This window comes from Jaculus jaculus, chromosome 7 (assembly GCF_020740685.1).
Source record: "Jaculus jaculus isolate mJacJac1 chromosome 7, mJacJac1.mat.Y.cur, whole genome shotgun sequence".
Classification (NCBI taxonomy): Eukaryota; Metazoa; Chordata; class Mammalia; order Rodentia; family Dipodidae; genus Jaculus; species Jaculus jaculus.
This window is the reverse complement of record NC_059108.1, coordinates 148,148,894-148,171,462: the sequence shown is the minus strand read 5'-3', so window position 1 is coordinate 148,171,462 and position 22,569 is coordinate 148,148,894. Positions and strand designations below refer to the sequence as shown.

Here is a 22,569-nt window from a genome sequence, read left to right as displayed (position 1 = left end):
TTTTAGATTTAATTTATTTATTTGAGAGAGAGAAAGAGGATGGTTATGCCAGGGCCTCCAGCCCCCACAAACAAAACTCCAGATGCATGCGCCACCTTGTACATCTGGCTTTACATGGGTACTGGGAAGTCAAACTTGGGTCCTTAGGCTTTGCAGGCAAATGCCTGAACTGCTGAGCTATCTTTCTAGCCCCTTGGTTCCTTGATTTCTGACATATTTGTACTTTACTTGCCCCAACCCAATCTTAGCCATGTTTAAAGGAACCCTGGTTCCTTCCCTTGAGGAGTGCCATTAGAGACCGAAATCTGAGTAGCACAGGTGCTCACTGCTACTAGAGTGACGTTATTTTTAAGTGCCTTCAATGGAGGGAACTAGAGTATAAAGTGTTAGAAATCAAACATTCATTTGATATTTCCAGTTGAAATTTTACAATGTTTTTACTTTCTCTTGGATTTTTTAAACTTTATTTATTTAAGAGAAAGAAAGGGGGAGAGAGAGAGAATGGATGTGCCAGGGCCTCCAGCCACTGAAGACAAACTCTAGATGTATGCACCCCTTTGTGCATCTGGCTTATGTGGGTCCTGGAGAGTCCAACCGGGATCCTTTGCTTTGCACTCAAATGCCTTAACTGCTAAGCCATTTCTCTAGCCCATAATTAAAAAAAATGTTTTGCTTTTTTGGATTTGTTTGAGGTAGAGTCTCTTTTTTAAAAATATTTTATTTATTTATTTATTTATTTATTTATTTATTTATTTATTTATGATAGAGAGAAAGAGGGAGAGTGAGTGTGTGTGTAAATGGACACACCAGGGCCTTTAGCCACTCTACCTTGTGCATCTGGCTTTTACTTGAGTACTGGGTAATCGAACCAGGGTCCTTATGCTTTGCAGGCAAGCACCTTAGCCACTGAGCCATTTCTCCAGCCCTGAGGTAGAATCTCATTCTAGCCCCCACTGACCTGGAACTCACTCTGTAACACCAGGTTGGCCTCAAACTCATGGTGATTCTTCTATCTCAGCCTCCCAAATACTGGTACATCATGCCCAGCTAGATTTTATTTCTTTGTTATTTCTTATTTATTGCTTGTGTACACTCACACAGGTCTCTTGACTGCAAATGAACACCAGACACTTGCTCCACTTTTTGCATCTGGCCTTATATGGGTGGCTGAGAAATTGAAGTTGGGCCAGCAATCTTTTCAAGCAAGTGCCGTTAACTACTGAGTTATTGCCCTAGCCCTGGTTTTGGATTTTCATAATTTTGTCTACCATTTATTGGTGTAATTGTGTCTATATATTCTGCTAAAACAATTGCAATATTAATAATGTCACTGTTGCAGACAATTGGAACTTTGAATTGACTCATCTCATTGTGACGTTATTGATATTTTCATTGAGTCCCATTAAATTTTAAAAAATATTTCAAGGGATGGAGCTGGGATTATGGCTCAGTGGTTGAGCACTTGCCTACAGGCACAAGGCCCTGGCTTTTACCCCTAGCACCACAAGAAAAAGGTCCAAGGAAGGGTTGGCCTGTGGTGGTATTTGCATTCTTTTTAATTTTTTTTTTCTATTGTTTTGTTTTTGTTTTGTCAATCTAGCTCAGGCTGACCTGGAATTCACTGTGTAGTGTCAGGGTGGCCTCAAACTAGGAGTGCTGGGCTGAAAGGCAGGCGCCACTACACCCGGCGTAGCTGATATCTATTAGCATGGCAGTCAGTCTCTTATCCAAAGGACTGTGTTGCAGAGGTTTGAGTTCAGAAGTCTTTGGACTTTTAGAAATACTATGTGAAGCCATGCATGGCCTGGCTGGCATTTGCATTCTTATTTAGGAATTCACTATGTCTTTCTTCTTTCTAAGGCCACTTTTACATCCTCCAGAGATGTTTTTCAGTTCCCCTAAGTGGGTTGTGCACCTTTCTTACTAAGTGAATGGTCAGTCTGTTGTTGGTGCTGTTGTAAATAAGGTTTCCATGTGTCCTGTAAGCAATTGTATTCATATTGATTTTTTTTTTTTTTTTTAAATTTTTATTTATTTATTTGAGAGCGACAGACATAGAGAGAAAGACAGATAGAGGAAGAGAGAGAGAATGGGCGCGCCAGGGCTTCCAGCCACTGCAAACGAACTCCAGACGCGTGCGCCCCCTTGTGCATCTGGCTAACGTGGGACCTGGGGAACCGAGCCTCGAACCGGGGTCCTTAGGCTTCACAGGCAAGTGCTTAACCGCAAAGCCATCTCTCCAGCCCATTCATATTGATTTTTGATCCTTGCTTTGATCCCATACTTCTTTGCTGAGTTGCCCTACTCTTTGCAGTATTTTTTACTTCTTTTGGGGGTTCAAGTGTCTAGTTAGATCACCTCTGCATGAAGATGATGTCACTCTTTGTTGCTCTTTTTTTATAGTTTGTTTGTTTTTTATTGGCAGCTGCCATGACAATAAACCATGATAATTCCTTCCCCTCCCTCACTTTCCCCCCTCACAAATCTCCCCTCCATTACACCACCTCCCCCTCCTCAATTAGTCTCTCTTTTATTTTGACCTCATCATTGTTTCTTCCTTTAATGAAGATCTTCTGTAGGTAGTGCCAGGTACTGTGAGGTCCTAGATAACAGGATCATTTTGTGTCTGGAAGATTGCATTATAAGGAGTCCTGTCCTTCCTTTGGCTCTTACATTCTTCCTCCACCTCTTCTACAATGGACCCTGAGCCTTGGAAGGTATGATAGAGATATCTCAGTGCTGAACACTCCACTGTCATTTATTCTCAGCACTAGGGTAACTTTTGATTCACCTCAGTGGTCACTACCATCTGAAAAGAGAAGCTTTTCTAACCAAAAGTGAGAGTAGCATTAATATATGGATATAAACATTTAAAAAAGTGCTTACAGGGCAGTTTGGTGGGTATAATGGCAGGGCTTGTAACCTCCCCAGCCATAGGCTTTTGACTAGGTTTTCAGTATCAGGCACGTATTCCCTCCTGTGGAATGAAATTCCAGTCCAATTAGAGAGTGGTTGCCCCCCCCCCCCGTAACAGATATACCACTGTTATACCAGCTGGCACATTGGGCCTGGCTGGCCACTCTTGAGGCTTGCAATGTCCACTGCTATTTACCACCGTCTATGGCCTCTCTCCTGTAGTGCTACATGCAGCATAGCTTTTTCCAGCTTTCTGTCAGCTGGCCCCCAGGGAGGAGTCTTCAGCTCAGCTACAACTTGATATCTTAGTAACCTGTACCCAAGCATGTGGAGTCTTTAGTAGTAGGGTCTTACCATCTAGTTCTGGTAGGAAACCAAGAGCCTTAGAAATGGCCTGTAATATTTTGGGGGCATCAGGGGCCTCCCTGACCAACAAATCACTAGTTTCCTCCACACTGATTTCCACAATGGCTGTACCAGTTAACATTCCCACCAACACTGACATTCCAACCAATAGTGTAGAAGGGTTCCTTTCTCCACATCCCTTACACTGAAATTTTTCTAGTAATAATCTGTGGCTTCTGGGTATGCCATTATCCAAAGAAGTAGGTTTCCATGTGGTTTATTCTTAGCATCTTAAATTTTGATTAACTCCTCCCACCCTTTGTTTACTCATTCCCTCCCCTGACCTCACCTAAGCCACTGCACCCCAGTCGTCTGCTCATCTCCTTGCGTATATACAATACTGTTCCCCATAAGTTCTTCCTTCTCCTTTATAGCCCCTTTCTAGCTTACTGCCTCTGCTATTGACTTGTATTCCAACTCACACAGGTTTGACTTTCTGGGCCTGGGTTACCTCACTAAGTATAATCCTTTCTAGATCCATCCATTTCCCTGCAAATTTCATAATTTCATTTTTATTTACCACTAAATAGAATTCCATTGTATAAATGTACCACATCTTCATTATCTGTTGAGGGACATCTAGGCTGGTTCCATGGCCTAGCTATTGTGAATAGAGCAGAAGTAAACATGAATGAGCAGTTATCTCTAAGGTGGTGGGTAGAGTCCTTAGGAGGGGTGTAGCTGGGTCATATGGTAGATCTATTTTTAGCTATCTCAGGAACCTCCACACTGACTTTCACGATGACTTTACCAGATTACATTCCCACCAACAGTGTGGCTGGGTTCCTCTTTTTCCACATCCTCGCCAACATTTATTATCATTTGTTTTCTTGATGATAGTCATTCTGACAGGAGTGACATGGAATCTCAGAGTAGTTTTAATTTGCATTTCCCTGATGGCTAAGGATGCAGAACATGTTTGTAGATGTTTATATGCCATCTGCATTTCTTCTTTTGAGAACTCTATTAGGTCCATGGCCCATTTTTTTCACTGGATTGTTTGATTTTTTTTCCACTGGATTGTTTGATTTTTCTAATCAGTTTTTTCAATTCTTAGTATATCCTGGATATTAATCCTTTGTGAGATGTATACCTGGCAGAGACTTTTTCTCCCATTCTGTAAATGTCCTCTTTGCTCTATTCACAGTGTTCTTTGCTGTACAAAAGTCTTTTCAGAGCTGGAGAGATGGCTTAGTGGTTAAGTGCTTGCCTGTGAAGCTAAGGACCCAGGTTCGAGGCTCCATTCCCCAGAACCCACATTAGCCAGATGCACAATGGGGCACATGTGTCTGGAGTTCGTTTGCAGTGGCTGGAAGCCCTGGCGCACCCATTCATTCTCCCCCCCCCCCCCCCGCTCTCTCTTTGCCTCTTTCTCTCTCTGTCTGTCACTCTCAAATAAATAAAATAAAAAAATTTTTAAAGTTTTTTAATTTCATGAGGTCCCAGTGGTTGATTAGTGGTTTTACTTCCTGAGCAATTGGGGTTATATTCAGAAACTCAGTGTCCAGGCCAATATGTTGAAGGGTTTCTCCTATGTTTTCCTCCAGCAATTTTAGAGTTTCAGTTCTGATATTAAGGTATTTGAGCTATTTGGACTTGATTCTTATGAATGGAGAGAGATAAGAATCTATTTTCATCCTTCTACATGTAGATATCTGTTTGTCCCAGCACTATCTTTTCTCCAGTGAATATTTTTGGCATTTTTGTGAAAAATCAGATAGCTAAGCTGGATGTGGTAGCACACACCTTTAATCCCAGCACTCAGGAGGCAGAGGTAGGAGGTTTGCTGTGAGTTGAAGGCCACCCTGAGACTATATAGTGAATTACAGGTCAGCCTGGGCTAGAGTGAAACCCTACCTCAAAAGAACAAACAAACAAACAACAACAACAAAAATCAGACAGCTATAGCTGCTTAGATTTATATATGGGTCCTCTATTCTGTTCCATTGATCTACATAGTGGTTTTTTGTGCCAGTATCATGCTGTTTTTGTTATAGTGGCTCTGTAATACAGGTTAAAACCAGGTATGGTGATACTGCCAGCCTATTTTTGTTGCTCAAAATTGTTTTGGCTGTACAAGGGCTTTTTTTTTTTTTTTTGGTGCTTCCAAATGAATTTTAGGATTGTTTTTCCTATTTCTGTGAAGAATGCCATTGGAATTTTAATGGGGATTGCATTAAATGTCCAGATTGCTTTTGGTACAACATGGGATGTCTTTCCATTTCCTGGTGTCTTCTGCAATTCCTTTCTTGAGTGTTTTAAAATTATCATTGTAGAGATCCTTCACTTCCTTGGTTAGGTTTTTTCCAAGGTACTTTCTTTCTTTCTTTATTTTGAGGCAGTTGTGAATGAGAGTGTTTCCCTGATTTCATCCTTAGCATGTTTGTTGTTATATAGGAAGGCTACTGATTTCTGTGTGTCAGTTTTGTATCTTGCTACATTGTTAAGTGTTTATCAGCTCTAAAAGTTTGCTGGCAGAATCTTTAGGGTCCCTTATGTATAGAATCATGTCATTTGCTAATAACAGTTTGATCTCCTCCTTTCCAATTTGTATCACTTTTATTTGTGTCTCTTGCCTTACTGCTACAGCTAAGACTTCCAATACAATATTAAATAAAAGTGGGCACAATGAACATCCTTGTCCCTGAATTTAGTGAAAATGCTTCAAGTTTTTCTCCATTTAGTATAATGTTGCCTATAGGTTTGTCGTAAATAGCCTTTATGATGTTGAGATATGTTCCTTCTGTTCCCAGTTTCTTTAGGAATTTTACCATGAAGGGATGTTGGATTTTGTCAGATGTCTTTTCTGCATCTATTGAGATGATCATGTGATTTTTGTCCTTCAGCCCATTTATATAGTATATTGCATTTATTGATATGCATAGGTTGAACCATCCCTGCATCTCTTGGATAAAGCCTATGTATACATTTAGCCAAACAGCAGCAGATGTTACACCCCTAGGGCTCATGACTACCCCTGTTTTAGGTTTTCAGTATCAGGGATGTATTCCCTCCCATGGAACAGGCCTCCAGTCCAGTTACAGGGCAGTTGGTTTCTACCATGACAGACGTGCCACTATTGCACCTGATGGCTCATTTGGCCTGGACTTTTTAGAGTTGGGAGATTTTTGATAACTGCTTGGTCGCCGTACTTGTTATAGGTCTATTTAAATGATTAATCTCATCTTGATTTAATTTAGGTAGGTCATATAAATCAAGAAAATCATCCATTTCTTTCAGATTTTCATACTTAGTGGAGTATATGTTTTTTAGTATGTCTATGATTTTTTTTTAAATTTCTCTGGTATTTGTTGTGATGCTGCCTTTTTCATCTCTAATTTTATTAATTTGTGTCTCTTCTCTCTTTCTTTTGGTCAAATTTGCTAAGGGTGTATCAATCTTGTTTATCCTTTCAAAGAACAAACTCTTTGTTTCATTGATTCTTTGTTTTTGTTTTTTTAGGTTTTTATTTCATTAATTTCTGCCCTAATCTTTATTATTTCTTCCTGTCTACTGATTTTCAATTTGTCTTGTTCTTCTTTTTCCAAGGATTTAAGGTAAAGCATTGGGTCATTTACTTGAGACCGCTCTAGTTTCTTAATATAGGCACTTAAAGCTATAAATTTCCCTCTTAGGACTGCCTTCATTGTGTCCCAAAGATTTTGGTATGTTGTGTTCTCTGATTTCCTTCTTGATTTCTTCATTGACTCATCATTTAGTAATGTACTGTTTAGTTCCCATGATTTTGTGTATGCTGCATAGCTTTTCTTGCTGTTGATTTGTAGTTTGATTCCATTGTCATCAGATAGAATGCAAGGAATTATTTCAGTTTTCCTGTATTTTTTAAGATTTGCTTTGTGTCCTAATATATGGTCTATTTTAGAGAATGTTCCATGTGCTGCTGAAAAGAATGTGTATTCTGCAGCATTTAGATAAAATGTCCTGTATATATCTGTTAGGTCCATTTCTTCTGTGACCTCATTTAATCCAGATGTCTCTCTGTTTATTTTTTGCTGGGATGACCTGTCAATTGATGAGAGTGGGGTGTTAAAGTCACCAACTACAACTGTGTTTTGTGTTATCTGTGACCTTTGTTCTAATAGCATTTGTTTGATGAAGTTGGGAGCCCCCATGTTAGGTGCATATATATTTAGGACTGTAATGTCCTCCTGTTAGAATATGCCTTTAATCAATATAAAGTGACCTTCCTTATCTTTCCTAACTAATGTTGGACTGAAGTCTATCTTGTCAGATATTAGAATCACAACCCCTGCTTATTTGCTAGTCCCGTTTTCTTGAAACACCGTTTTCCAGCCTTTCACCCTAAGATAATGTCCATCCTTTGTAGAAAGGTGAGTTTCTTGGAGGCAACAAATTGAAGGATCCTGCTGTTTAACCCAGTCTGCAAACCTATGTCTTTTGGTTGGAACATTGAGGCCATTGATATTAAAAGATATTATTGAAAGGTATGTATTTATTTTTGCCTTTTTTTTTTAGTTCTTCAAGTTTTGCCTTTGCTCTCTTGTGTTAATTAGTATTTGAGTATGGTTGTTTTTTCCAGGTCAGCCTGGGCTAGAGTAAGGCCCTACCTCGAGCCCCTCCCTCCCCCCAGAATAACGCCAGAAGTGACCCTAGGTGTTGAGTTTGCCTGGTATGCAAGTAGGCTGGGGGGAGCAAAGTATAGGTGAATTCTAAAATTTAACTGAGCAGTATATACACTCAAAACGAGTACAGAGTACTTATGCAAGAGTGGAGATTAAAACAAACAGATAATCTAACAAAGTCAAAGTCCCTAAGGGTATATATTGACTCACATCTTTAATCCTATTGACTGCATAAATACAAGTTGGCTGAAATCAGGAAGGAGACAACGGAACCAGTGAGAGTGCTGACTCTGTCAAAGAATCATCTCAGACTGCCGGAACTCTTCACTGAGTCTGCCATCTTTTTTTTGTTTGTCGAGGTAGGGTCTCACTCTAGCCCAGGCTGACCTGGAATTCACTGTGTAGTCTCAGGGTGGCCTTGAACTCATGGTGATCCAACCACCTCTGCCTCCCGAGTGCTGGGTTTAAAGGTGTGCGCCCCCATGCCCAGCTAAAATTGCCAGAACTCTTGAACAACAATTTCCTGTTCAGAGTGTCTCAAGGTAGTATGTGGATGAGCGGTAGAGGAAGGACTCCTGGCACTCCCTTCTGGCCTTTGCCTGCACATAGAACATGTGCATCTGCACATATATGTGCATAGCCGCACATACCCCATACAAATTGCACATGCGAAAAGTGAATCATGCATATACTTATAGAAGGTTTAGCTTCTTGCATGTTTGTTAAAGAATAATAAAAATGGAGGATGAGAAAGCCGCCAGGATGCATACCTCATTCCGGAGCCTCTGCTTTCCTGCATCCTTCCTACTTCCTACTTTCTTCTGTCACTGCTTTCATTCTGTCTTCTCTTGATCCCTAACACGAGTCTAGCAAGGCAGGTGCAGCCAGGACTGTCCCATAAGTAAAGACCTGCTGAGCCTACAGCCAGCCAGCCTGCATATGGTCCTCCTCTACACACCCCTCCCTGGTGCTACTCCAGGGGTCAGCCTCAGGCTCCAGGTGGCACCCTGGGGTGTACTTTCTACCTGTCAGCACCTTTTCACGTTTCCTGTGTTTAGTTCAGGCCTTCTGAACACCTACCTGGATTTCTCCTGACATCTTGAATTCGGCTATCTCATGCATGTGTGCATACATATGCATATGTGCAGTATTCCGTGGGCCTCCACATTCCGCTTGGCTCCTCCAGCGGAGACCTGACTCCAGACGGTGCCTGCTTTCCCCAAAGGCCACCCATGGTCTCCTGCTCCTGCCAAGCATCCCTGAACTTCCCTAGTATCTTCTTGCTCTAATTGTGCTTAAGTTAATCACACATGTATCATTTTAACCATTCACAAGTGCAGTTTAGTGTTTGGTACATTCATGTACCAAATGTAAACCCATCACCACTGTCTACCCAAATACTGCCCCATGGACCAGCAAGACACCCTTCTTCCCACATTCTGGTAGTCTCCACTGAATTTTTTTTTCTTTTTGAGATAGAGTCTCACTTTAGCCCCGGCTGACCTGGAATTCATTTTGTAGTTTCAGGCTTGCCTTGAACTCATAGTGATCCTCCTATTTCTGCCTCCTAGGTGCTAGAATTAAAGGTGTGCGCCACCATGCCCAGCTTCCACTCTACTTTTCCATCACTACCATTTGACAGCTCCGTGGGACTCATATAAGTGGAGCCCTGGGGTGTCTGTCCTCTGTCTGGTGCAGTTCACTTAGCAGGATGTCCTTGACTCACCTGTGCAGCAGCAGGTGTCAAAACTTCACTCTCTTCTGAGGCTGGGCCCCAGTGTTTGTGTTGGCCATTCCCCACCAGAGACACAAACTGGAGAGCCCATAGGCATGCCACCTCAGCTCATGCTAACTGTCGTCTCAGCCCTCCCTGAGGGCAGGGGCTGCTGTCTGTGTTACCCATTCAGTGTCTGCCAGGGAAACACAATGCTTTCCCTTGAGGAATAAAAAGATCTCCCAGCTCTGCCTGTCCATATCGCATCACTTCAGACTCCCCAGGACTACTGTGGAGTCACCTTGCAGGTGCCCCAGCACAGCTCACCTCGTTGTTCCCAGGGCCTTGCTCTACCTCAGGGTTCTTGGAAAAGTAGATTGATTACTCAGCAGTAATTCATTACTGCAGAGCTGCTAGACTGTAGGTGGACTAAACAAAATAATCAACCTGGAAGCTCTTGGATACTTTCTATATACTCCATGGGCTTTGCTGTATTTCTAGGAGCCAAGGAAGGGTCTGAGCATTTGCTTTGGTCAAAAGGCTTCCTAGGCCAATTTCAGGGGTTTACAGTACATCCAGGCTTGCACTTGGGAGCTGGGGTAGGTGTTACTTGGCTGCCTCAACTCACTTTGCTAGGCAGTTCCCCACAGAGGGACTTACTGTCGCTGTTTAGTCACTCGCAGGACTCAGATCAACAGGGCCACCAGAGCCTGTCCCTTTGTCCTTGCTGTTGGAAGGCCAACTTCCCTGGCAGTCTCTGAGTGCAGCTGAGTGTTAGGAGCTTTGATCTGTCTGAGGAAGTCTATTTTGAACTACAAGTGAAGCCAAAGTTTTCAGTTAGATTTCTTCCCAGACAAGGATGCTTCTTCACCAGCCATGCTCAGGCAGTGCCCAGGTTTTGAGAGCAGTGTTGACCAGCCTGAGGCCAGTGTGTTACAGCTCTGGTGCCACAGACCTCTGGGTTCAGAACACCACCTTTCTGTTAATTGCTATAGAATGTCTTTACTAAAATATGAGCATAATTCATTTGCCCATAAATCTGCTTGGAGTGGGTTCTAGAAACAAAAACAAAAACCTTTGGTTGAATTTATAATCAAAATTGGAAAGTTTTATTCAGAAATAGTATCTTGAAATAAAACAAGAGGGATATATTTATAGGCAGTTTGCTTTTTAAATAGAGAATAAATCAATGATCAAGGGACCAGAGAACAAAGAGCAATTCTTTTCAGGTCTTAGCTGCCATGTAGTACAAAGATTCCATACTTGTGTTTGCATGGAGAGCCACAGTTCTAGTGGTGATTTCCTGTAGGAAGCCCACTGTGCTGAGCCGGCCAGCCTCCAGCCTTCACTGTGTGCCCGAGCCCAGGGGGCCTGGGGAACATTGCTGCGGCAGGTCACGGGGTGGCTGAGGTCTTCTTCCGCACATAGGAAGGGCTGCACTCAAGGTGAACCACAAGCTTGTCCCTTGTACTCATGCCTACTGGAGAGCGACGTGAAGTACAGCAAGAGAGCAGGGTGCTCAGATCAGGGGTGGTATCACTTTGCTTCATCTGTTGGCTCTTGCAGTACCCTGGCAGGGATCTCCCAGGTCCTGGGCACTGTCAAGAAGCTGAGCCAAAGGTTCTGTGAGTCTGTTGTCTCCCCAAATAGCAGCCAAGGGATCTTTCCCAGATGCTGGTGGTGGTGGTTGAAGTGAATGGTGACTGTTGCTGCCTGTGTTAGGCCTGTGCTGAGTGGAACTTAGTAGCATCCTGGTCAGCTTCTGCTTTTGCTGCTTCCACTCAGCAGTCGGGGTGGAGGGGGTAATCTGTTTATGACTGGCTTCTGTACAGCACGATGGGGCACATGTTGCTCCTTCTCCAGATGACGGGGGCTCCAGGGCAGCCCCTTTCTCTATGCCAGGCTTTGTCCTCTGTCCAGCTCCTCTGGAGCCAGTGACAAAACCTGCTGCTGTACAAGTGACGCAGCTGTATGACGAGCCCCTGTGACTGCACTTGCCCAGCACTGACGTCATCGGAGCAGAAAGCTCCACCCCATCAACCAGTTGGCCCTTGACTGCTCAGATGAACAAGGACAGTCCTGGCAATGATGACAGACTCAAGCTGGGTGTGGCACATGCCTTTAATTCCAGCACTCAGGAGGCAGAGGTAGGAGGATTACCATGAGTTCAAGGCCACCCTGAGACTACAGAGTGAATTCCAGGTCAGCCTGAGCTGGAGTGAGACCCTACCTCGAAAAACCAAAAAAAAAGATGGCAGACTCAGTGAAGAGTTCTGGCAATCTGAGATGATTCTTTGCGACAGAGTCAGCACTCTCACTGGTTCTGCTGTCTCCTTCCTGATTTCAGCCAACTTGTATTTATGCGGTTGACATGTGCAGCCTCATTCACCCACCACCGTCTTGTGCTAGAGCTCCTCGGTTCCCATCACATCCCCATCCTAGGTCTATGAAAGGGAGTAAACATTTGCTTAGGGCCCTTCCCTGCTGTAATCTCTATTTCTTTTTTTAAAATAGTTAACTTTTAACTCTAATGAAAGTAACAGGGGCTTATTTTAGCAGTGCTGAAAAACACAGTGAAATCTCTGTAGCCTATAACCCTACCACACAAGACCATTATTGACATTTTTAATTTGATTCTTTTTCTACACACTGTTTTTGGAAAATTATGCACCACGTTTTTCACTTCTATTTCTGATTTATAAATGTGTGTTTTTAATGGATGTGTGAAATTTCACAGTGTGTGACAATCCCTTTGACATTAAGGTAGTTTAGAGTATTTAGACCCATAAATAAAATGTTATATTCTCAAAAGGAATAAAATACTTAGGAATGGACTTTATCAAAGAGCTGAAAACCTTGTACACTGAGAGCTGCAAAACACTCCTGAAGGAAGTTAAAGAAAGCACCACAAGATGGAAGGATGTCAGCAGTGTCCCCAGTGACCTCGACCCAGCGCCATACCTGTTTAAACAGCCAGGCTGCAGCAGTGCAGACAAGCATGGTTTTCCACGATGACCGATGAGGAAAAAGTCTCTTCAACAGAAGTATTGGGAACTGTAAATCTACATGAAGAACAAGGGGATTGGGCCCTTACCTTACACTACGTAAAGAAATAAATCCAAATGGATCAAATCCTAAATGGTGGGAACCAAAAACTCTTTGAAGGAAATGGAAATAACTTCCTGACAGTTTGACAATAATATTTTGGACACAACACTAAAAATACAAGTAACTCAAGTGAAAACAGATATATTGGCCTAAATCAAAATGTACAACTATAGTGCCTTCAAGGATACATGAACAGCAGAAGAATGGAAGGAAATATTTACAAGTCTTTTATCTAACAAATGATTAATATTCAGACTACATAAAGACCTCCTATACCTGAGCAACAACCAAAAATCTGGTCTACGTAGATGAAAGACTTAAGACATTTCTCCAAATGGCCAGTATGCCCATGCATTGAAACTAATCATTAGGGAAATACAGTGATATAGTTCAAAAAACAAGAAAACAAATGTTGAAGAATAGAGAAATTGTAGCCTTTATGAACTGTTGGAGGGAACATAAATAGTATTTTCTACCACTGTGAAAATAGTATGTTATTCTTCAAAACATTAAAAGTAAGCTGGGCATGGTGGCACACATCTTTAATCCAAGCACTTGGGAGGCAGAGGTAGGAGGATCACTGTGAGTTTGAGACCACCCTGAGACCACTTGGTGATCCCAGATTATCCTGGGCTAGAGTGAGACCCTACCTCAAATCCCCCCCCCCACAAGAAAAAAATTAAAAGTGAAATTGCTATGTGATCCAGCAGTTCTACTTCAGAGTATAGACCTAAAAAAAAACCCACACAACAAGGATATGTATCTACTTCCTGTCACTGAACTGTACACTTAAAAATAGTCCAGATGGGCTGAAGTATAGCTCAATGGGGTGGAGAGATTGCTTAGTGGTTAAGGACTTGCCTGTGAAGCCTAAGGACCCCAGTTCAAGGATCAATTCCCCAGGACCCACATAAGCCAGATTCACAAGGTGGCGCATGCATCTGGAGTTCGTTTGCAGTGGCTGGAGGCCCTGGCGCATCCATTCTCTCTCTATATCTGCCTCTGCCTCTGCCTCTGTCTCCCTCTCTCTCTCTCTCACTCTCTCTCTCTCTCTCTCTCTCTCTGTCACTCTCAAATAAATAAAAATAACAACAAAAAAAGAGATAGCTCAGTGGTTAAAAGTGCCTTAAGGGCCCCTTCACAGGACACAGCCAAGTTCAGTTACCCAAAACCAACATAAATGGTAGGCATGGCTGCGTGTATCTGTAACCTTAGTTCATGGAGGTGGGGCTGGAGAGCCACTGGGCTCCCTGGTGGACAGCAGCTCCAGCTTGAAAGAGAGATGCTGTCTTGAGCAAAAATGCTGATGAGTAGTAAGAGAAGGGCACCCATGTTCTCCTGTGGCCTCCACATGCACACACATGGGGCACACATCTGTGTATGCATAGATCACACGTAACACACACCACACACACACAACCAAATGTTAAAGCTAGTTTTACATTATGTGTTGTATTTCATCACAATTTAAAAACACATATTTTAAGTATGGTGCTCAGCCATTACATTTCTAGAACGGATAATTAAAGTAATGTTACTTAGAAAAGCAACCTCATGCATAGTGCCAAATTATTTCGAAAAGGATGAAAAATGTTTATAGATGTGTTGTTGAGGCTCCATCATACCTCTAGCCAGTCTGAAGTTATTATCACTTAAAAACATTCTGTTTGGCTGGAGAGATGACTTAGTGGTTAAGGCATTTGCCTGCCAAAGCCAAAGGATCCCAGTTTGATTCCCCAGGACCCACGTAAGCCAGATGCACAAGGGGACATATGCATCTGGAGTTCGTTTGCAGTGGCTAGAGGCCCTGGTGTGCCCATTCTTCCCCTCCCTCTCTCCCCCCTCTCTCTGTTAAATAAATAAGTATATATATTTTATAAAAACACACTGCTGATCTGACAGGCAAAAATACTTTTTCCTGTAGTTATCAACCATCATAGCTCTTTTTTCATCACCTAGACCATTTAAACCCTGAAGGCTTGATGTTTTTATAATCACTTGTACTATTAACTTTGCATGTTTATTTTTCTTTAGTTTTTGTGAAGGAATCATATATAACATTTTATGTTTTTCAGTTGTTTAATTTTTTGATAAAATACAAAGTAAGGGATTTCAGATTTGAGTGCTATCCACTAAGGATTTATTTGGGGTTTTCTTTTTCATTTTTAGTTCTAATTTTCTTTGGTATGTATTTGTATATACACAAGTTCACATGTGTGAGTGTAGCCAGGCATGTGCCACGGTGCACATGTGTGGATGTCAGAGGACAACTTTCAGGTTGGTTCTTGCCTTCCACCCTGTTTTAAAACAGGGTCTCTTGTTCACTGCTGCAGTGGCCAGCTTTTGAGAAATTCCCTGTTCTCCCTCCCTCTGCCTTCTCACACTGGGCTTCCAGGAGCCCACCACAGCATCTGGTTTTATGTGGACTCTGCAAATCAGGACTGATACATAGAGTGGTGCAGCAGCACTTGGCCTACTGAGCATCTCCCCAGCCCTTGTTTGGTTTTTTGTGTTGTGTTTTTTGTTGTTGTTGTTGTTTATCTCTAGCTCAGACTGACCTGGAATTCGCTATGGGGTCTCAGGGTGGCCTTGAACTCACAGTGATCTTCCTACCTCTGCCTCCCAAGTGCTGAAATTAAAGGTGTGCACCATGCCCAGGTTGTGGTTTTTTTGTTTTGTTTTGTTTTGTTTTTTGTATTTATTAACCCACATTGCAGAGAGGGGGAGAAAGAAAATGGATATGCTAGGGCCTTGTGCCACTGCAAACAAACTCCAATCTGCACATCTGGCTTTATGTGGGTACTGGGGAATTGAACCCAGGTCATTAGGCTTTGCAAGGAAGCACCTTAACCACTGCCATCTCTCCAGTCCTTTTCTAGCTTAGGAGTTAAGACTACCTTTTTCTTCTAAAAGCTGTAAGGGGGCTAGAGAGGTGGCTCAGTGGTTAAGGTGCTTGCCTGCAAAGCCTAAGGACCAAAGTTTGTTTCCCCGGTACCCATGTAAACCAGATGCACAGGTGGCGCATGTGCCTGGAGTTCATTTGCAGTGGCCCTGGCACACCCATGTTCATATTCTCTCTCTCTTTCTGCCTCTCTCGCTTTCAAATAAATAAAATACATAATAATTTTTTTAAAAGCCGTAAGGATTTGGTGGCATAATTCTGACTGGTTTTTCATTTTCCTGTTTGTCTCATCTAAGATTTTACTTTGGTATGAGATTTTAAAAAGCCCTAAATTGACTTTCCCCCACATATAATTAACCAATTGTCTTTCCTCTCGTAAATAGCTGACTAGTTATCTAAGCCTCAAGATTTGTTCTTTATCATAATATTACATTGTGTGAATGTATTCATTGGTTTTGAATATTATTTTTTCCCTTGATCCACCTCTTAATGCCTATTCACCTTACTAATCCATGTAGCTTCATGTTGGGTGGGACTAGCCTTGCTTATCAGAAGTATTCTGGTTCTTGGATTCATGAATTACAATTTTTTTCAATTAAGGAGTCCCACATAAAAGTTGATTGAAAATCAATAACTGTAAAACATTTAGGGGGCTGGAGAGATGGTTCAGCACTTAAGGTGCTGCCTGTTAAGCCTAAGGATCCAGGTTCAATTCCGCAGATGCACAAGTTACCACATGTGTCTGGAGTTCATTTGCAGCGGCTGTAGGCCCTGGTATACCCATTCTCTCTGTATCTGCCTTTTTCTCTCTCTCATATAATAGATAAATAATTTTTTTAATTTTTTTAATTTATTTATTTATTTGAGAGGGACAGACACAGAGAGAAAGACAGATAGAGGCAGAGAGAGAGAATGGGCGCGCCAGGGCTTCCAGCCTCTGCAAACGAACTCCAGACGCGTGCGCCCCCTTGTGCATCTGGCTGACGTGGGACCTGGGGAACCGAGCCTCGAACCGGGGTCCTTAGGCTTCACAGGCAAGCGCTTAACCGCTAAGCCATCTCTCCAGCCCAATAGATAAATAATTTTTTTAAATAGGGGAAAATGAACATCACTATGCTTACAGCATTTATAAATACATTTCATAAATATATTTTATCTATCTATTGGTCTTTTTCTCCTACTTACTTACATGTTAGAGGTTTTCTTTTTCAGTGTTTGTTGAAGTTGTTTTTGAAACAGAGTTTCAGTATTTATGTAGAATGTCTGTATGTATGGCCTAGAACTCAAAGATCCTCCTGCCTCAGCCTCCTGAGTGCTGGGAGTACAAGCATGTCCCACCTCACAGGGCTAGAGTATGCTTGGGCATTGATTTTCAGATCATAGGCTTTAAAGAACTACTTCATATGCATAAGGTTTCAGAAGCGCAGAGAGGAAAATCACTAGTAAAGCTGAAATCCTTTGATCTGAGATCATTAGGAAAACTACATCAAAAGGTGTCTTCACTTCTCTACCTTCTAATCTGTATATTTTATATAAAGCTTCTAGGAAATTTTTCCCTGTACTTCTGTATTCCAGCCCATCAGCACAGCCCTCAGATAGGCACATCCATCACACCTCACAAGCAATACTAAACTGTTGCCAGGCAGGTCTCTCTCTAACACGGTGCTGCAGTGTCGGCTTGTGAGCTCACGTCCGAGCCCATCTAGCAGTGCTCCTTGTTTGAGGAGATGATGGTGAGTGGGAGTGAGCGTCTCACCTCCAGCACTAGCCAGTGGTGGTGGTCAGTGACCACCCTGTCATGACATACAAAGCCTGGGGTCAGTGGAGAAATCCTAGTGACCTGGCTCTAAGCACAAATCTTTTTGTTTAGCCTTGTCTGCTGCATATAGCAGTACCACAGGCAGGTGAGGCCCATAGGATGTGCAGGTGCACAGCGCACCATCAGGTGGCTCCACTCTCCAGTCTGGGTGTACCTCTAGGAGAGCGTTCGCCTAGCATGGCTGAGGCCCTGGGTTCATCTCCACAGCTGCAAGGCCATCTGTGTTGTTCTCTAACCAGCTCTGGGGGGAAGGGGTGCAGGTGGACTTAGGTTTCTTTTTCTTATTTATTTTCCTAACAGCTAATGTTAGATGAAGCCTGTGCTCTTGCTGGTGAGGGGACCTGATAAGCATGAGTGGTTGTAGGGGTTCATTCACTCACTGCAGTGTGTCAAGGCTGTGACACAGTTGTAGGCCACATTTCTTGCAGTGGGTATTGTGTGTAGGAGTTAAAGGGTTTTTGTCGTCTTATTCATGAATGAGCAAATTTTACAAGACAGGGCATAATTCCAGAAACTTGCTTGTTGATATGAAGAAGTGAAATTTTTTTCAGCTCTGCCAAGGAGATTTTTATTACATGTTCTCTGTTTTCTTTTGGAGCTAGTAATATTCTTTTTTAATATCTTATTTTTCTTTATTTATTTGAGAGAGAGAGAGAATGGATACATGCCAGGGCCTTTAGCCATTGCAAACGTACTCCAGATGTGTGCACCCCTTGTGCATCTGGCTTACGTGAGTCTTGGGGAATCAAACCTGGGTCCTTTGGCTTTGCAGGCAAGTGCCTTAACCACTAAGCCATCTCTCCAGCCCACAATTTTTTTTTTTTTTTTGTGGGGTAACTATCTTGGCAACATCCCTTCGGTGCTCAAGCTCAGAAGTGTTCTTTCCTGAGATGAGCTTTTCATGTTGACCTTTGTTTGAAGACAGGAAGCTGAGATCTGAACAGCAGTAACACAACACTAACCAAAATAACTGAATTTTAAAGTTAAAGAACACAAAAGGAATACACTAATACCTTTAGGCTACAAAAAACAGACATTGCGTTTTCTCTGCTGCACATTGTCACATTATACCTGTTTAATGCCTATAGCCAGTCAGGAGATGCCCTCATTTTTAGCACTTTCTACTGAGAATAACACAGCTCTTGTTGCCCATATAATTTTCTTTTTTCTTTTTTTCAAGATAGGGTTTCACATTAGCCCAAGCTGACCTGGAACTCACTACCTAGTCCCAGGCTGTCCTTGAATTCACAGTGATCAGCCTACCTCTGCCTCCCCACTGCTGGGATTAAAGGCATGTGCCACTACACCCAGCTGCTCATATATTTTTTTTATTTTTTTTTTCGAGGTAGGGTCTCACTCTGGTCCAGGCTGACCTGGAATTAACTCCGTCATCTCAGGGTGGCCTTGAACTCATGGCAATCCTCCTACCTCTGCCTCCCGAGTGCTGGGATTAAAGGTGTGCGCCACCACGCCCGGCTCTATTTTTTTAATTTTTAAAAATATATATTTTTTATTTATTTATTTGAGAGAGAGAAAGGGGTGCAGAGAGAGAGAATAGGCATGCCAAGTCATCCAGCCACTGCAAACGAACTCCAGATGCGTGCGCCCCTTGTGCATCTGGCTTATATGGGTCCTGGAAAATTGAACCCGGATCCTTAGGCTTTGCAGGCAAACGCCTTAACCCCTAAGCCATCTCTCCAGCCTGCTCATATAATTTTTAAGCCTAAATTTTCCAGGAAAACAAAATAGGTCTCTGGAAGAAACCGGTGTGTAGGGCTTATGCATTCCTAATTTGCCCTGTCGGTAGCCAGAGCAGAAGCTGGACACAGTCCCAACTGGTGAACTGGGACTTTGTCACGTTTAAATAGCCATTTGCCAATTACCTTTAAAAACTCGGTTTGCTTGAATGAGAGCGTGTGAGTGTGTGTTGGGGGGGAGCATATATGTCAGTGGTAGAGAGCTTGCCTAGCATACACAAGGTGGTTCAAGCTCTAGGACCACAAGTAATAATACTAATAAGTAGAATGGAAAGGAAGGTGAGAAGATGAGGTGTAAAGCACTGTTGCTTTGGGGGTGCAAGCTAAAATGCAAAATGCACTCAGAGCATACATGCACAGGCTCCCCTCCCCCCTTCGTTCTCAGATTCATTTGTTTACAGTCTGATCGAGGAGGGGTTGTGGCCTTCTGTCCAGTCCCCTGAGACCTGGGATTTTTGCCTAAAAGTTATTGAGACATGAAGCAGCAGAAAGCCAGAAAATGCCCAGGCTTTTAATGCACACACTGACAGCCAAACAGAACGCTCTTTCCGTTTGCAGGTTTTTTTTTTTTAGTGTCATTTTAAGTTGCAGCTTCCAGCCAATCAGCAAGCTCCATGCCTGCTGACATCACGAAGCAGCCAGTTCCCTCCAGCTGCAGAGAGCTTCAGTTTGCCTTTTTTTTTAAACTAAAATGGAGGCTGGTTTCTTGCCTTAAGGAGTACAGCGCCCTTCCCGCTGGAGCCTAGATGTTGACATGTAATAAGGCGGGCAGCGGGATGGTGGTGGATGCGGCCAACTCCAATGGGCCTTTCCAGCCCGTGGCCCTTCTCCACATTCGAGGTGAGTTATTGTGTGTTCCACTGACCGGAACCGTCCGTGGGTAGTTAATAAATGGCTATTGTGCTTCGGCTAGGAAAAGCAGGAAGTCTTTTCCGCAGAATCCACTCCTCTTTTCTGGGACTTCTTCCGAGCAGGCAGGCTGTGTCATTTTACAAATTACAAATTACTTACAGAATCTGAGGCTCGAGAGGCCTTGCACGCAGAGTTCAAAGCTGGTTTTTCTGCTTTCAGCTTGCTCTCCCATCCCCCTTTCAGAGCTGTGCTGATGTCAAAGGATGTGAGGTCACTGCCGGGGAAGGTACTGGGTGGGGGAAGGAAGGAGAGGCGGGCAGCCAGGCCTGGTCAAGTGGTCCACACGCAGAGTTTCTGTTACCTCTGTGTTGCTTAATACTGCAAAGGTTTTGCCAGGGACATGGCTCTGAATTAAAGATGAATTGCAGTAAGAGAGTATGCAGACTTGATTAGAAAAGTACCTCCTTCAGGATATTCATTCTCTCTGCCTGTGCTTGAAATACTGAAATCTATGGGTGGGGGAGTCATGATTTGTTAAATGTTAATATTTAATACTCTGCATTTACAAAGACTGTACTGCCATTTGGCATTAAACGTAAAATGGCAACAAGTTCTCAATGTATGTAGGTCACTATTTTAATAACTACTGTTTATCACTGCAGCTTATATGCACGTTTAAAATTTAGCTTAAAATCAGCTGTTATTAGTTGTATTAAACTGTAGTTATCAGGTGGCACATGTTTAGTTGGTTTTGAGATATTATTACATTTTTATTCATAATTGGGTGAGAGAACAAATGAGTGTTAAGCTTCATAAACCACTCTACGATGCATGTATATCACGGTTATGCCCGAATCAAACAGTTCTTACTCTCAGAAGCTCACGTAAGGACCCATGTTGAGGAAGGGTGGGAACCAGATCTTAGGTGACTGATAGCCCCAGTGACTCAAATGCCAAACAAGATTTTTCAGATCTCAGGGTGTACCCAGGAAGAGAGAAGTGCAGGAGTGCCCAGCCCATTGGAATCATGTGTGTTGCTTTCCTCTCCAGACCCCTTGGCAACGCTGGTAGGAGGTCACATCCTCAAAGTATGCCAGGCTGACTGCAAGGGTTAGGACCAGGTGGGCAGGGACCCAATGCAGTTGTTTAGATGTTGGTTCTGAGTCACTAGGTGCTCAGTGAAATTATGTGGTTGTATGTAGTCTGTACATTTACATGCACTTAAGGTACCTGCTTTGTGAGCCTTCTGGTCTTTATTGCATAGCTAATATTTCTTTTTGTGAATGATGAATTCATTCTGAGCTAGAGTCATTTGATCTTACACCTTATTAATCGAATCATTAGTGGGACTATCACATGTGGAAACATTGTGTTGTTAATTCCAAGACTTTATTGTGGCCTGCTTGGGTTGTTCCCCTAGTGGCTGTTCACTATGTAATTGTGAAGTGTCTCACCCTGAAAGGGGCTTGAGTTTTTAAGAAGAGGTAACTTGTAGGGACTTGAGACTTAACTTCTAATTCAAATAGTGGGTGGGAGTTGGTGTCTAAAGTGAAAACTCAACACTTGTCTTAGCACAGACATGCTAACAGGTGGTTTAGGCAAGCTGTATCTTACCTGCTGGGTGCTTGGATTCTTAGCCTTCAAGCAGCAGCTGCTGTGAATCTATGCTGGAATAGGTAGAAATGCCCAATATAACCCCTTCCCAGAGGAGCTGATGTCTGGCTCTGAGGAGAACCCCAGCCCTAGTGGAAAGTGGCTGGGAGAACTCCCTACTGGGCAGGAAACTCTGGCAAGTGCAGGAACAGTGTGGTACTGGGAGGGAGAAGGGGCAGGAGGGAAGGGGCAGTAGGTCACCTGGTCCACTCATCCCTCCTGTGTAAGGGCAGGGTCCTTCATCCAAAGGGAAAGTAACTTGCCCAAGATCACACGTCCTGTATGTGGTGGGCCAGAATCCAGACCTAGACGGTTGTTTTGTTTTGTGTGGAATCTTAAACACACACACTCTCTCCCTCTCCCTCTCTCAAAAATTTTGAAAGCACAAGGGTGTTGGAAAGGAGTTCATTAGGGGTAAGGGAGACAAGAGAAGGTAATGGAAGATGAATGGGATCAAAATACAATATATACACGTATGATATTGCCAAAGAATAAATTTAAAAAAAAAAAAGAAATTGGGGGGGGTGGCTGAAGAAATGGCTTAGTAGTTAAAGGTACTTGAGTGCAAAGCCTGCTGGCCCAGGTTCAATTCCTAGCCCCCATGCAAAGCCAGATGCAAAACGTGACAGCAAATGCATCTGGTACTTGGCACAGGCAGGAAGCCTTGGTGCACCTATGCACATGTATGTGTGCACACACACATTGTTTAAAATGTCTTTTTTTTTTTTAAATTTTTTTTTAAATTTATTTGAGAGCGACAGACACAGAGAGAAAGACAGATAGAGGGAGAGAGAGAATGGGCGCGCCAGGGCTTCCAGCCTCTGCAGACGAACTCCAGA

The 22,569-nt window shown here is 42.9% G+C and overlaps 1 protein-coding gene across 10 annotated transcripts in view; it reads left to right on the top strand.

The window, feature by feature from the left end:
- The window catches only part of Ppp2r5c (protein phosphatase 2 regulatory subunit B'gamma), a 169,214-nt gene that overhangs the window by 35,926 nt on the left and 110,719 nt on the right, over positions 1-22,569 (top strand). For 2 of the 10 annotated variants that reach the window (XM_045154877.1, XM_045154879.1), the window contains exon 1: positions 19,883-20,065. The exons of 6 other annotated variants lie outside the window; for them this stretch is intronic. In XM_045154877.1, the coding sequence (XP_045010812.1) occupies positions 19,972-20,065 (94 nt within the window). In that variant the 5' untranslated portion in view covers positions 19,883-19,971. Of the gene's footprint in view, positions 1-19,880; positions 20,066-22,569 lie in introns of those variants that run through there. 2 more of the 10 variants (XM_045154882.1, XM_045154881.1) reach the window with 2 other exon arrangements.